General features: G+C 41.8%; 1 protein-coding gene across 1 annotated transcript in view; it reads right to left on the minus strand.

Annotated features, from left to right (window-relative positions):
• The window catches only part of ZRANB1 (zinc finger RANBP2-type containing 1), a gene marked incomplete at its 5' end in the record, with an annotated part of 32366 nt that extends 19417 nt beyond the window's left edge, over positions 1-12949 (minus strand). The window contains one exon of the mRNA XM_084245767.1: positions 12136-12949. Coding sequence (XP_084101893.1) covers positions 12136-12949 — 814 coding nt within the window. The remainder of the gene's footprint in view (positions 1-12135) is intronic.
• Between the last annotated feature and the right edge of the window lie 1250 nt (positions 12950-14199).

A 14199-nucleotide genomic window follows, 5' to 3' on the forward strand; every position in this document is an offset into this window, starting at 1 on the left:
AGAATTCCAACGACTCAACGAGGCAGGCCTCCCTTCATCACAAACACCAGCGAAGACACAGCTACCCGGGAGGTGCGCGCACTGCTGATGGGAGTGCCACTGGCGCCGTCCTCCAGGCAGCAGCTGACCAGCACGTATGATGGGCCCGTGACACATTTCTATCACCTGATATTATTATCCCATTTCTGGAAACCGAAGAACCTTGTTTTTAAAACGCTGACAATTTTGTTCATGAAAATATTCAGTACAAAAAAGGTTCAAGTAACCAAAAAGAGTTGTTTACATACTCATTAAAAAAAGATGAAAGTTTTTTAATTACTTCAAAATGTAAAGTCCAGTGAAAAAAAGACTTTTTAGATGGTGATTCTAGGAACTTTACTTTTTAGCTTTTATACCAAATACTCAACAGTATGTTCTGCTTTTATTACTGAAAAATGAACTAAATTCTCATATAATGTCACAGGAAGTTAGTACAACTGTCTAAGCTTGATGAAACAAGAAACAATGATATGTCCACCAACGGATGACTGAATAAACAAACCGTGGCACATACATACAATGGAATATTATTCAGCCTTAAAAAGGAAGGAAATCCTGACACCTGCTTCAACACTGATAAACCTTGAAGACAAGACTAAATGAAATAAATCAGTCACAAAAGGACAACTACCGTATCATTTTATTTAGAGGAGGTCTCCGGAGCAATCACTCGTAGAGACCAAAAGCAGATCAGTGGTTGCCAGGGCGGTGGGGAAGTGGGGGCGTTGTTAACAGACACAAGAGTTTGAAAGATGAATAAAGTTCTGGTGGTGAAAGCTGCAAAACAATGTGAATGGACTTAACGCCACTGACCTGTACATTCATTGTTCTGAAATATTTGATTTTAGGGCAATGGCAATACCAAAGAGAGCAAACTTTGGTACATATATTTTGCCACAATCAAAATAAATTTAACAAATGAAAATAAGATACAAAGATATTATTCAGAGATATCAGAGATGCTGCCTTACCTCCCCCCAAAACGTGAATGTTTAAGTTTAACCTAGTGACATCAAGTGAGAATCATTCTGTACAACAAATGGCCTGGACTCAAAAATGCTGATGTCACGAAAGAGTAAATTTATTAAAAACAAACAAACAAAACACCTATGGCACTATTTAGAGACTAAAGAGGCAAAGCAATAAATAAAACGTGTAATTCCTGATAGAATGGCATTCGAACAATAAGCTATTAGTGAAACTACTAGTAAAAATAAATGTGGGAGTTGAATAGTAAACCTCCTAGATAATTATATTGTGTGATTACATAGGGAAAATATTTGTTTTTAGGACATATGTGCTTAAGTATTCAGGGCAAAATGTCCTGACTTCTACAACTCTCAAATGATTCAGGAAAAAAACCAAAAGGGAGAGGAAGACAGGGAGGGAGCAAACGTGGCAAAGAACTAACAAGCAGAGGGCCTCCCCGGTGGCGCAGCGGTTGAGCGCTGGCTTGTGAAGCTGCCCGCGGCCTCTGCGGCGCCGGTTCGATCGCCGGCTGCTCCCCGGCCACCGGAGGAGGGTCCCACATGGCGCGCAGACCTCTCCTGCCGCCCGCTGTTCCCCTCAGCAGTGTCCTTCGGACCTTCTGCCTGCTCTGCTCCTTCTGCCCCGCTCTGGCTCTGGTGAATTCTCTCACCCTCCCGTGCTTCTGACTGTACCCAGTGCTTATATAAATAAATAAATAAATCTTTAAAAAAAAAAAAAAAAAGGAACTAACAAGCAGAATCTAAGTCAAAGGCAGGTGATGTTCAATACATTAAAATTATAATTTTTGTACAGGTTTTGAAATTCTTTTGGAAGAGCTGATGGGGGAAAAAGTGCTGTCTCTGCACGGCATGACTGGCAAACAGAAGGAAAAGGAACTTGCATTTCTTTATAAACTCTGCATATTGCTTAATTTTAACCATGTGCATAGATTACTTTAACAAATGTTTGCGATTAAAATTCTTTTAAATGACACATTTGGATTTTGTAATTAAATGTGTTCATTAAACAGAGTGTTTTTTTTTTAAAGTTTTTTTTTTTAAATTTTTTTTTTATAGAGGCATGTTTTATTTATTTATTTGTTTCTTTGTTTCTTTGTTTATACATGCACTGGGTACAGTCAGAAGCACAGGAGGGTGAGAGAATTCACCAGAGCCAGAGCGGGGAGCAGAGCAGGCAGAAGGACGGAAGTACACTGCTGAGGGGAGCAGCGGGCGGCAGGAGAGGTCTGCGCGCCATGTGGGACCCTCCTCCAGTGGCCGGGGAGCAGCCGGGGATCGAACCGGCACCGCAGAGGTCGCCGGCAGCTTCGCAACCCAGCGCTCAACCGCTGCGCCACCGGGGAGGCCCCAAACAGAGTGGTTTTTAACAAACGAAAACCCTTACTAGATCAATTCAAGCATCATATCCTATGATGGAGACTCGCCATAGCCCCAAGCACCAAGGTCTGAGGCGGCCCATTAACAGCAGGCAGGGCTGTGAGGTTATCATTTCTAAGCCAGGAATCGAACGTCAGACAGAGGACCAGCAACCAGCAGAGTATTGCTGCGGCTCTATTTCTGCCACTGCCTCAACACTCATTTCTGGAAGCCTCTTTTTATCTCAGGTGTCAGGAAGCACTTCCAAATCCCAGCTTGAACTGGCCGGGGTATTTTATACCCTGAGTTCCAAAATCATAACAGGAAATCCTTAACGACTTGAAGAAAACCTATCCAAAGATAAAATTCCTCTCACAGCGCTAAAAATAATCCTATTACCTATAACACCAAAGGCTTCACATAAGGAGATCCACAGCAAGGAATGTATGTGGAGAGAAAAGAAGTCCCGTTTTTATGGCTACACACCAGCCCCACGTCAGAGGATCGCGCACAGCTAACCAGGACATACAAGGCATGGCAGGCACACTTAGCAGCTCACTTTCCTTTTATGGATGCAGTGCCAAAGATTTCTGCAGGAGTCTGCATACATTTTAGAGTCTATTAAAAGCTTTGAATAGAACATTTGAACTGAAACCATTTTGTTTCTTTAAAAAGGGAAGGGGCAATTCAATGGTCTTAAGTGTCAAAGGCTAACAGAACGCCAAATCTTTTTTTCTTTTTTTTTTTTTTGTATCCTGGCTTTATTCATATGTAAAGGCAAGTAGGACACTAAAAACTGACGCTAAATCAGAAGAACACCTTTCAGTAGAACACTCAATCTGGTATCAACAAAATCAAGTTCATAACCCAACAGAGCGGCCCCCTAGCACACTGGAATAAACACGGCATTTAAAAATAACCGTTAGCAAATCTATCGGAACAATTTCATTAGCTTCCCCGCGCAGCTCCCAAAAGGAGATCTGTAAAATTAAATATCCAAACACAGCTCTGCTACTGGGCTACCAGCTCAGAAGTGATAATGACTGTGAAGCAATTCCAGAGGTCCAGAAAATTTCCAAAAATGGAAAATAACTTGTCCAAACATCTGTGGCACATCAAGTTGAAAACAGGACACAGAAAACGCAGGAAAAAATACTGTAAAGATGACACACTAAAATCAAGTTCAAGTAACACAGCCTAAGCAAAGAAAGGTGGGAAACACTAGCAAACGACAGGCCACCTCAGGACACAGCAGCGAGCTTCACACAGGTGTATTTACTGTAGTCGACACAGGGAAAGGCAGGACTGGAAACATTAGTATTGACAGGCATCCCCTACTATGCATCAGACATCAACAGTTTAGGAATGGCACTCCTTCCAGCCCTATCAGACAAAAACAGTGTGATACTGTGAGTTACAAAGATCATGTATTTGGGTCTCACCACTGATCCCAGCACAGAGCTCCCATCGCCCCCATAAAGAGCCTCTATGGGGCCATAGGGCAGCTTTTGTTCTATTTATTTTTGTTCCAGTTCCTGGGAAGCTCCGGCACCATAAAGGTGAAAAGCTGTCTCTGTCATTCATGTAACAAGCCCCTTTCAACCTCACCCCAGTTTACACCGATGAGGTCCTCACCCCAGTTTACACCGATGAGGTGACTTTTGGAAAGCCTCTAAGATGGAAGGTTGGTTGCCAGGGAAGCCAACCTTGTGATTACAGGACTGGAACTTTCAGCCCCACCTCAGGGGCGGGGAGAGGTGATGGGTTGGAAGCAATCGTGCCTACTTACATGACGAAGCCTCCATTCAAATCCCTGAAGCAGGGGGGTCAAAAGCTCTTCCAGCTGAGTGGACATGGAGGTGGGGCAGAGTGGTGCACCAGAGAGGGCATGGCGAGTTCCTCGTCCCTCCCTTGCCCTAGTTGTTCCTGAGTGGTAACCCTTTTACAGTTGTCCCCCTCATCTGGTTCCAAGACCCCTGTGGATGCCTGAAACCTTAGCAGCAAAAGCTACACTTTTTTTTCATATACACTTTATTTTCCCTATATATGATAAAGTTTAACCTATAAATTAGGCGCAAAAGATTAATAACAATAAAAGCGCAATCATTATGACTACCATAATAAACATCGTGTGAAGGTGTGTTCTCTCTCTCAAAATATCCTACTGCACATAGCATTTTACCATCACCATTGATCTCAGGCAACTAAAACCAAGGACAGGGTCAGACTATGGATAAACCAGTAATCTGCTTGGTTAAATGTTTTCGAGGGGTGAGAGGATTCACCAGAGACAGAGTGGGGAACTGTCAGAACAGGCAGACTGACTGAAATACACTGCTGAAGGGAGCAGCGGGCGAGACCGGAGAGGTTCTGCTGCCCCATGTCGGTTGCTCCCTGGCCGGCCGGGGACCGAACTCGTGCAGCAGAGGCTGCGGACTGCTTCATAGTACGGTGCTTAACCTTTGCGCCACCAGGGATGCCCAGGAACTGTCTATCTGAAGCACAAGTAACAAGCTGGATTTGAGATTGGCACCTGTGGGACTGAGTCCTTACCCTTTGGGATCCAACACGACCTCTAGGTAGAATGTTGAAGGACACCCAACTAGAGTTCAGAGATTCTGAGAACTGCTTGGTTTGGTTGGGGAAACTGCCCCTCCCACACACCCTGGCAGAGAGCCACTGGCAAGAGCTGGGAATGCAGTGTGAGACCAGAGGAGACACACAGAAGGGAGGTTTCATGCCAAGCACCTCATCTTCCTCCAGAAAAGGACACAACGTGGCTCTATCACATCCAGCCAGTCACTTAACTCTCTGGCCTCCTCTGCTTAACAAAAACAAAACCAGACTAGACTCTCAAGGAACTGGTGAGGGTTACCTTAAATTTCTCTGAAACTGCCAAAGATGCTAATTATAATTTTTTTTAAAAATTACTACTTGTATTAATTTCCTCTTGCTGCCCTAACAAATTACCACAAACTTAGTGGCTTAAAACTTAATACAAATAAGTTATTTTAAAATTTGGGAGAGGTCCCTTATGCGTTTCACCGTGCTGAAATGGGGAGGGGAGAGGCCCTTGAAGGGATCCTCAGCTTTTCTCACTTTTTTAGAGGCACCTGCATCCCTTACTCCTGGCCATCACCCAGACCTCTGCTCCTCCACAGCCACATCTCCTGTCTCCCTCTTTCACTTATAAGGATCCTTAAGGTCACCTGGATAATCCCTCCACCTCCAAGATCCTTAATCACATCTGCAAAGTCCCTTCTGCCATGGAACACGGGCATATTCATAGCTCCTGCAAATCAGGACACAGGCATGGAGGCGGCGTGCTGGACAGCATTCTTCTGCCAGCCACAGTGTTTTTAAATCAGGTCTGTAGATCAAAAAAGTTCAAAGGGGTGGGGAACTGGGGGGAGGAGTCTATAAGCAAATCAAGTAAAAAACAGGAATCTGGAGACTATAATTCTATTAACTGTGTTTTTCAAATTCTTAGCGTTCATCAATAAAGTATCTGTGGAGCAAATTAATTTTTAAAAGGACTACTGAACTATAGAAAAGCCTCTTCCATTTTCTCTCTACAATAATTTATAGTCCCTAAGTTTCCTTTGAAGTTAAGAACTGCCACAAAGACAGGATAAATTGGTAAACTAATTAGAAAGATCACTATGGTGTCTTAGTCAAGGGTTCCCTTTTCTGTTTTGTTGGATGTGGCAGTTATCTTGATACAAATCACCTTATAATCACTTCTGTTCAAGTACCACCATCTCTCAAAAGCTAATCTCACATGCTTCTTCCTTCAGCTGGTCATTTTTGTTTGGATCCTTGTATAACACCCCTTTTATCTGGCCAGCACTATCTCAAAACTTGGAATTAAAAAAAAGTCACCACAGCAGATTACATTTTGCAAGAGACTTGTTTTTCCAAAGAAAGAAAAATAACACTAATATAATCTTAATTGCTTACTTCCTTGATAAAGCCATCCATATACACAATTTATAATACCAATAAGCAAAATAAATTGAAAGAATGCTTTGAAAAATAATAAGCCCATAAATTGCTAGCTCTTGTATTAATGAAAAGAGTGAAAACCTACTGACACACACATTCTGATACACAGTTTTAACTCCATGCAAGTTTTGGGTATTTTCTACAGCTATGCTAACACGTGCGCAGACGGGGAAGACACCACATACAGATTTGATGCTAAGGGGCGAAAATACAGTTGGCATCAATATGAAAAATAATTACCACAGATACTGACTTTTAAGGTAAGTAATGAGAAAAGAGGAAATATTAGCTCAACTATAACAATATTTTTTGTAGATAACTTGAAAGAAAAAGTTAATTCCAATATATTTTAAGACTCCCGTAGGTTTTTACAAACATCAGAATTTTGCTCAGAAATAACCAAGGTTACAATTCTTTTTTTTTTTTAAGATTTATTTGTTATTTATGCACACAAGAGCTGGGGTACAGGCCAGAGATGCGGGGAGTGAGAGGATTCACCAGAGACAGAGCGGGGAACAGAACAGGCAGACTAACGAAATACACTGCTGAGGGGAGCAGCAGGCAAGACAGGAGAGGTCTGCTGCGCCATGGGGGTTTCTCTCTGGCCAGCTGGGGATCGAACTTGTGCTGCAGAGGGTGCGGATTGCTTCACAGTGCCGTGCCCAAACCCTTGCGCCACCAGGGAGGCCCCAAGATTACAATTCTTTATGATTCCATTTCTGCATGCTCCTTGATCAAGACAGGCAACGGCTATCAACCAGGGACCCAATGCACACAGCGGGCTGCTTTGGGGCACTCAGTATTTCAACGTAAAAATTCCGGTTTCAACATGTATATGTTTTACAAGCTTAATTCTTATCCTCTATGCCATCAACACCCCCTGCCTCATCCCCATCCCATGTCCATCCTTCCCATCTTTCTTCATGTAAGAAGAAACAGTTCTTGTATGCATGAATAAATAAATCTTTTTAAAAAACCAGTTACGAGCTATTAAGACTTGAAACAAAATGTCCACCTGGAGGTGACAGGGCCAATGACAACTGAATGAAAAACTGTCACATTGCTTAACAGAACTTCAGGGATACTAAACATAGAATGGTTTTTGCTTTATATCAAATATTCAACAGTGAGGTAGGAAGACAAATTAAAGCAAAGATATCAGACTTCATATCCACAGATGGCCGGGAGCATGACAATACACTGAAGCCTCCACTCTTTCCTTTAAGATCCTATGGCACCATGGGCCTCCCCTGGTGGCGCAGCAGTTGAGCTCTGGGCTGCGAAGCTGCCTGCAGCCTCTGCAGCGCAGGTTCAATCCCCGGCCGCCGGCGAGGGTCCCACATGGCATGACAGACCTCTCCTGCCGCGTCCGCTGCTCCCCTCAGCAGTGTATTTCATCACTCAGCCTGTTCTGTTCCCCGCTCTGGCTCTGGTGAATTCTCTCACCCTCCAGAGCTTCTGACTGTACCCAGTATTTGTATAAATAAATAAATAAATAAATCTTAAAAAAAAAAAAAAAAGATCCTATGGCACCTACTTCCTGTCTTCCCCACAGGGAGAATCCAAGTCACACTGGTTTGAGCCCTGGGTAAGTCTATAAGCTGAAAAATACAGAAAGCTAGAAAGAAGGCAATGAATCTAGAAGTTCCAGGGAGGCTCGGAGTAGAAGTCTAAGTGTCCAGATCCCAGTGTTCCCATTACCCATGGATTGAGGTAAATGTTCAATTGCTCACTGTGCATCAGACACTGTTTTCGAATACCACTAAGATATAGCTGTGACCAAAACTGACAAAATTCTTGGATCTCAGATCTCAGGATGCTTACATGCTAGGGGAGAGAGACAGAAAGGTGTCTAGTTATTAGAAGGTAACAAGTGAGGGTATAGGATGGGGCTGAAATTTTAGAAACAGCAATCAGGAAGGCAACAATTGAGAAGAATGAAGAAAGCAAATTAGCTAATTCTACAATCCAGGCAGAGGAAACAGCTAACACAAAGGTTTTGAGTCTTACTAATATAAAAGAAAGGGGACAGAGTTGGTTAGAATGAAAGACAACAGATGAGCTCAGAGAGAAATAATGTGTATGGGGGAAGCTGGTGAGGACAGAGCAGAGGGCCGGTGGGGTTTTGGGGGGACTCTAGCTCTAATTCTGAACTACTTGGAAGGGTTCTAAGCAGCCTCCTATGTTGATCATTGATGGGCCCGGAGGTACGAACTGGCCTTATTCTGGACAGATACTTGAAGGTCGTTAAGATTTTCTGACAGAGGGGAATGAGGTAAAGAGAATCAAGGATGACCAAGGCTTCTGAAACAGCAAAAGGAACAGTGATGGCCATCAACTGCCACAGAGGGGCAGATGTCAAGGAGTGGCCAGTTCAGTTTTAGCCTCACTAAGTTTGACTTATTAGACAGTCAAGGGAAGATGGTATTTGGTAGCTGGGCATGTGGGTCTAGGATTCAGGAGCAGATTAAATTAACCCTTTGCACTCCACTGTCCCCTCTCAGGGGACATTGGTAGCCAATGTCCAGAATGGTTCGGAGTGCAAAGGGTTAAGGTACTGCACAGATTCAGTTAAGGGTTCTTATCTGACCCTGTGCCTTCTCAAGGGATCAATTTGGATCACAAATTTAAAGGTTCTTTTAAGGTCAACTGGTTGGATACAACAGCAAAAAGAAAATGGTTAACCAGGAGGTGCCACCCTATTCTCTAGGGACATTATCATCTCCCCAGTGGAAAAGGCAGCCTATGATTAGCACTGACATGGCCTCCCAGAAAATACCTGGCAGCAGATTGCAGACATTCCAGATACAACTGGACGTTTAAATCCACACCTCTACCTCTACCATGCCAGGTTCCCACCCCCAAATCCAGGTTTTGGCACTGTGCCCAATGTTCTCTTACACATAAGATAATATGACTTATGTGAAACTACATCCAACAGTCATGTAAGACACTCAAGACTGATGATTTAGCTTATGTTTGCCTTCTCTACACCAAATCTTCCTCATTCCTATTTTATCAGCTACAAAGTTGGCCTAGGGTTGAGTGGTTTTTTTTTTTCCTTCCTCACTTTTCTAACTTCAATTGAAGACTCCCAACTTATACCGAATATGAATGTTATACTTATATACCTCTTAGTTTGGAGACTTAGGAGATAGTTTTTTTGTTTGTTTTTTGTTTTTCTAATGTGTGTGTTGCTGAAGCAAGCACTGGAGATAATTTTTTTTAATGCCTAATATGGACAAGCCACAATTAACAAATCCAATGAAACCTGGAGAAAATGCAGACACAAAAGGGGAAGTAAAGATGAATTACAATGTAACCAAGTAAAAAATATTTTAACATAATTCAGTGGGGTTTACAAACCAGGATGTGACTTCCCAATAAAGACAGGCCTATGATCTTTTGTACCATTCAGAACCACTCCATATAGTGAACAGTCAAAACTATGTGCTGACAGGAAAAATAATCCATATTTACCAAGAACCAGATAATCAATTCTTAGCCCTAAAAACCTATGAACTCTGGAGTGGGAAGGGAAGAGGGGTTGAATACCAAGTAATCCTTTAGTGATACAACACTGGTCTGCTGGTAGATCCACCTTCAAAATGAATTCATAGCACTACACTCTGAGGAGCTTACGTAATACACTATCTTTAAAGAAGGCCATGTGGACAGAAACCCAAGGCAGCACAAGACAGAGTAGTCATAAAGATAAGAAATACCAACATAAAGACAGTTACAGAACATATGTTTCAGGAAAAGAAAATATTTCAAAGCAGGAATTCTCATCCTGATACACTAGCTTCAAGAAATAACATCTGTGCTTCCTTAAGGATTCTGACCCTGAAAGAGCTTAAGAATCACCACAACAGCCTTCATTGCCACCTTGAAGTAAAAGTATGCATAGCACACCACTATTGCCTGCAAAATGATTCTGAGACTGTTCCAAAGTCATGCTGGTAAACAACACCTTGCCGAGACACAAAAGGTCACAAAACCCAAGGTTCCATTTCTACGGAATATGCACAAGAGGTAAATCCATAGAAATAGAAAAGAGAAACCAGGGCCCAGGGAATGGACAGGTGCTTAATGGGACAGGACTTCCTTTTGGAGTGAGGCACTGACTCTGAACTGGACAACAGTGAGAGCTGCTGACACTGTGCATGCACCAATGCCACTAAAATGCTCCCTTTCAAAATAGTGAATGCTATGTGGTGTGAACTTGAGCTCAATTTTAAAAAATCAAGCTTCAAAAAAAAACAAAAAAGGCAATCACACGCATGTGTTCTCCTAGTTTGGGGAGAAAAAAATGACATCGAATGGGATGAAATGGGACAGGTCAGAGCAGAAGGCTAAGTGTTTTCACCCCTAATCCTCAGCACAGGAGACAGCTCAAGTGAGCTATTAAGTACTTGCTGTACTGGCCTTCAGAAGGGCTCATCTGCTGGGATATTCATTTTACAGAACAAAAGGAAAATGAAAACCTCAGATTTCTTGACACCTGTTAGGACTTGCAGGTTCATACAGCCATGTCTTCCATACACCTGTGGCAATATCATAGTGAGGGGCTAATCCAGTGCAGGGCAAATGTATAGACACAGAAATACAGCTAAGCCCTTTTTAAAGACTTCACTATTATTGTACACACAATATTTAATATATTGATTGATCACTCAAAATTTCCTTCACAAAACTGAATTTAAAAGTAAGCAACCCGGGCCTCCCCAGTGTTGTCGCGGTTGAGTGCTGGGCTGCGAAGCTGCCCGCAGCCTCTGCAGCGCCAGTTCGATCCCCAGCCACCGGCGAGGGTCCCACATGGTGCGCAGACCTCTCCTGCTGCGCCCGCTGCTCCTCTCAGCAGTGGACTTCATCGGTCTGCCTATTCTGCTCCCCGCTCTGGTGAATTCTCTCACCCTCCCATGCTTCTGACTGTACCCAGTGCTTGTATAAATAAATAAATCTTAAAAAAATAAATAAAAATAAAAGCAACCCATCCAAATAACTGAAGTCATAAAATGCAAATATATAATCTACTCAAAAGTCAAATAACTACTTTTGTGAATTACACTGCAAAATATTAACTCGCAAGGTCAGTAACTAGAGAAGAACCCTGCTCTCATAATATGTCTCTGTCCTTTTAATAGTGCTGAGAGGCAAACTGAAACCAATATCCAGAATTTCCTTAAGAAATCACATAAACCGCAAAACACTCAAATCATTATTTGAACTATGGAATCAACTGGCCATGTGAATTCAGTTTCATAAAGTTTGCAAATATTTACTACATGGCATTCATGTTAAATTCACACCAGTATTTTCAAGGTCAGTATTATGTTTGTTCAACTTCTTGGAGTCACACATTTTTGTGGTATTTTTAACATCTGACTAAAGCGTCTATCATCACAAGATGCTAGCACTGTTTGTAAACACTTTGAAGCAGCAGCTGGTGCTGCTCACACATCTTGTTACGATAAATAGAGTAGCAATTTTAAACTCCAGGTGTATATTTTACTACTAGTGTGTAAAAAAAAACCATGTTTTATCTTAAATTTTTCCCCTAACGATAGAGGGGTATGCACACAATGGACTTAGGACAAAGTTAAGACCACATCACAAATACAGCGATTCTTATAGATGCGTCCTGAAAGCAGACTACCATGCGGAATGAAGAAATGTTAAATGATACTGACCCTGCTTCTCTCTTCCATGTCATTTTTAATACAAAAAAAATGCAGAAACTTACCCACACAAGCATTGAGGAATAGCCAGTCGGTCTTTTTCATCCTGTTTTTAATTTGCTTTAATTTTTTGAAATCCACTTCAAGTTCCTCCTTACTGCCGACAGCACCAGCCAACTCAATCCTCTGAAAATCCATTTTCATGTCAGAGTCCCGCTTCGTAGTAGGCGGCGATCGTCTTTGGCTATTACCACTACTGCAGCTTCCCCTCCATCGAGCTCTGTCCTGCTCATTTATTATTGAAGAAGCCTCTTCAGTCTCTGCCAGCTCTATTGCTTCAATATTATTAGGTCTGGGATGATCGCAAACAACACATTTTTTAGCCTTGGCCCAGTTCTCATATGTGCAAATAGAACAAGTCCAATGCTGGGTCCTTGTGTTCAGTTTATTTCTATCATTGTACTCCTCGCAAGGATCCACAGAAAAAGCAACTGGTCTCGAGCCAGATCCTGAGGACTGAGGAGATTCTGTGGGACTCCGGGTCCTACGCTGGGATAAGCACTGGGTACATCTGATTGCTCTTGGCCAGTTCAAATATGTACACATGTGGCATGACCATTTATTTGCATTTTCCATGCTGTACGAAGACTTAACCCTCGGTCTTGCACTGGAGTCTGGGCATATCAAAGGACTACTTCCTCCTTCAGTGCTGGAAGGATCCCAGTCTCGACCAACATCACTTGAGCCGCTTTTAAATGGATCTTCTGTAATAATTGTTCCGCTGGGTCTCTGAGCACGACACATGGTGCACTTGATTGCAGATGGCCAGTTTTCATACGTACAATATTCGCAAGCCCACTTAATCCCACGTTCTGACATTGTGCACTTCTTGAAATGAGTTATGTCAAGCAGGAAGCTACAAATAATTAGGACAAGGTTATTAAAACACCTTTGAAAATATGCCCCCCAAAATAAATGTACCCTTCCACTTATAAGATACAAATTTAGCAAAAGATGCATAAAGATTTCACATCAAACTATCCTTATTTTCCTTTCCCATTTATGATTTCCACATAGATACTGGAGATAAGCGCCCAAAGAAAAATTTTAGTCCTTGGGATTTAATGAAACTGCACTTTGGAATGCAAAAGAGATAGGCAGACAGTAAAGGGAGATTCGCAGCTGTACAGGTTAAAATAGGGAACCCACTAACAGAAATATTTCATTTCAGTCAAGTGACAGCCATCAATTTAGAAAAGTAACTAATAGCTAAAAACTCAAAGGAAAAAAACCAGAAACCAAGTATCTTAAACACAAATATCTTCAAATTATGAACACTATTATGCCACCTAGTTACATTATTATGGTTGATTTACAGTCAAGAATTCAGAGGATCAAAGTCAATTCTGTTACTCTTGCTAAGGGAGAAAAGCTGCTTGACGTGCTAATTAATCGCCACCCAGGTAAGCACAGGTAGGAAAGAAAGACAGTGAAGAGTAATCCTACAATTAACAAGGTAACACTGTGAAAGAGAGACCAAGATCCTTGATATTCCATATTCTCAAAATCCAGTTCTGTCTAAAGCACAAAAAATAGAAACTTCACATCACCTCCACTGGGACAAGCAAATGGACAGGACATCCCTGAAATGCCTGCAATGACTGCTGGCATAATCACTCCAAAGTCATTCTGAGTAGTCATGTTCAAAATATATAGTTACTGTTTTAACTACATACTCAAGATTTAATTCATACTAAAAATATGACACTCACTAAAAGGTTCCTAGGAACACTACACTATAATGAAGACTTTAATGATGACTAATTTATAAAAGAAGCAACTTAACATAGCAAATTTAATGATTTATTAAATGGCTTAAATTTAGACATATTCTACTAAGACCAACATTTCCACTGTCTTAAATTCCTTCTCAACCCAATAAATATCATCACCTTGCCACCTATTTTTCACTAGAAAGGTGAAAGACAACCTAAGCAGAGTAACAGAAACTTTTCCCTCTTTCTCGAGGATTTTTCCAAAACCTGGAAAGCTAAACATTTCATTTTTAAGTATGCTAGCTCCCTGCCTACCAAGTCGTCATCCCATTTATAGTGCAAACTCTGAGAGAA

Source organism: Talpa europaea (assembly GCF_964194135.1).
Source record: "Talpa europaea genome assembly, chromosome: 10".
NCBI lineage: Eukaryota > Metazoa > Chordata > Mammalia > Eulipotyphla > Talpidae > Talpa > Talpa europaea.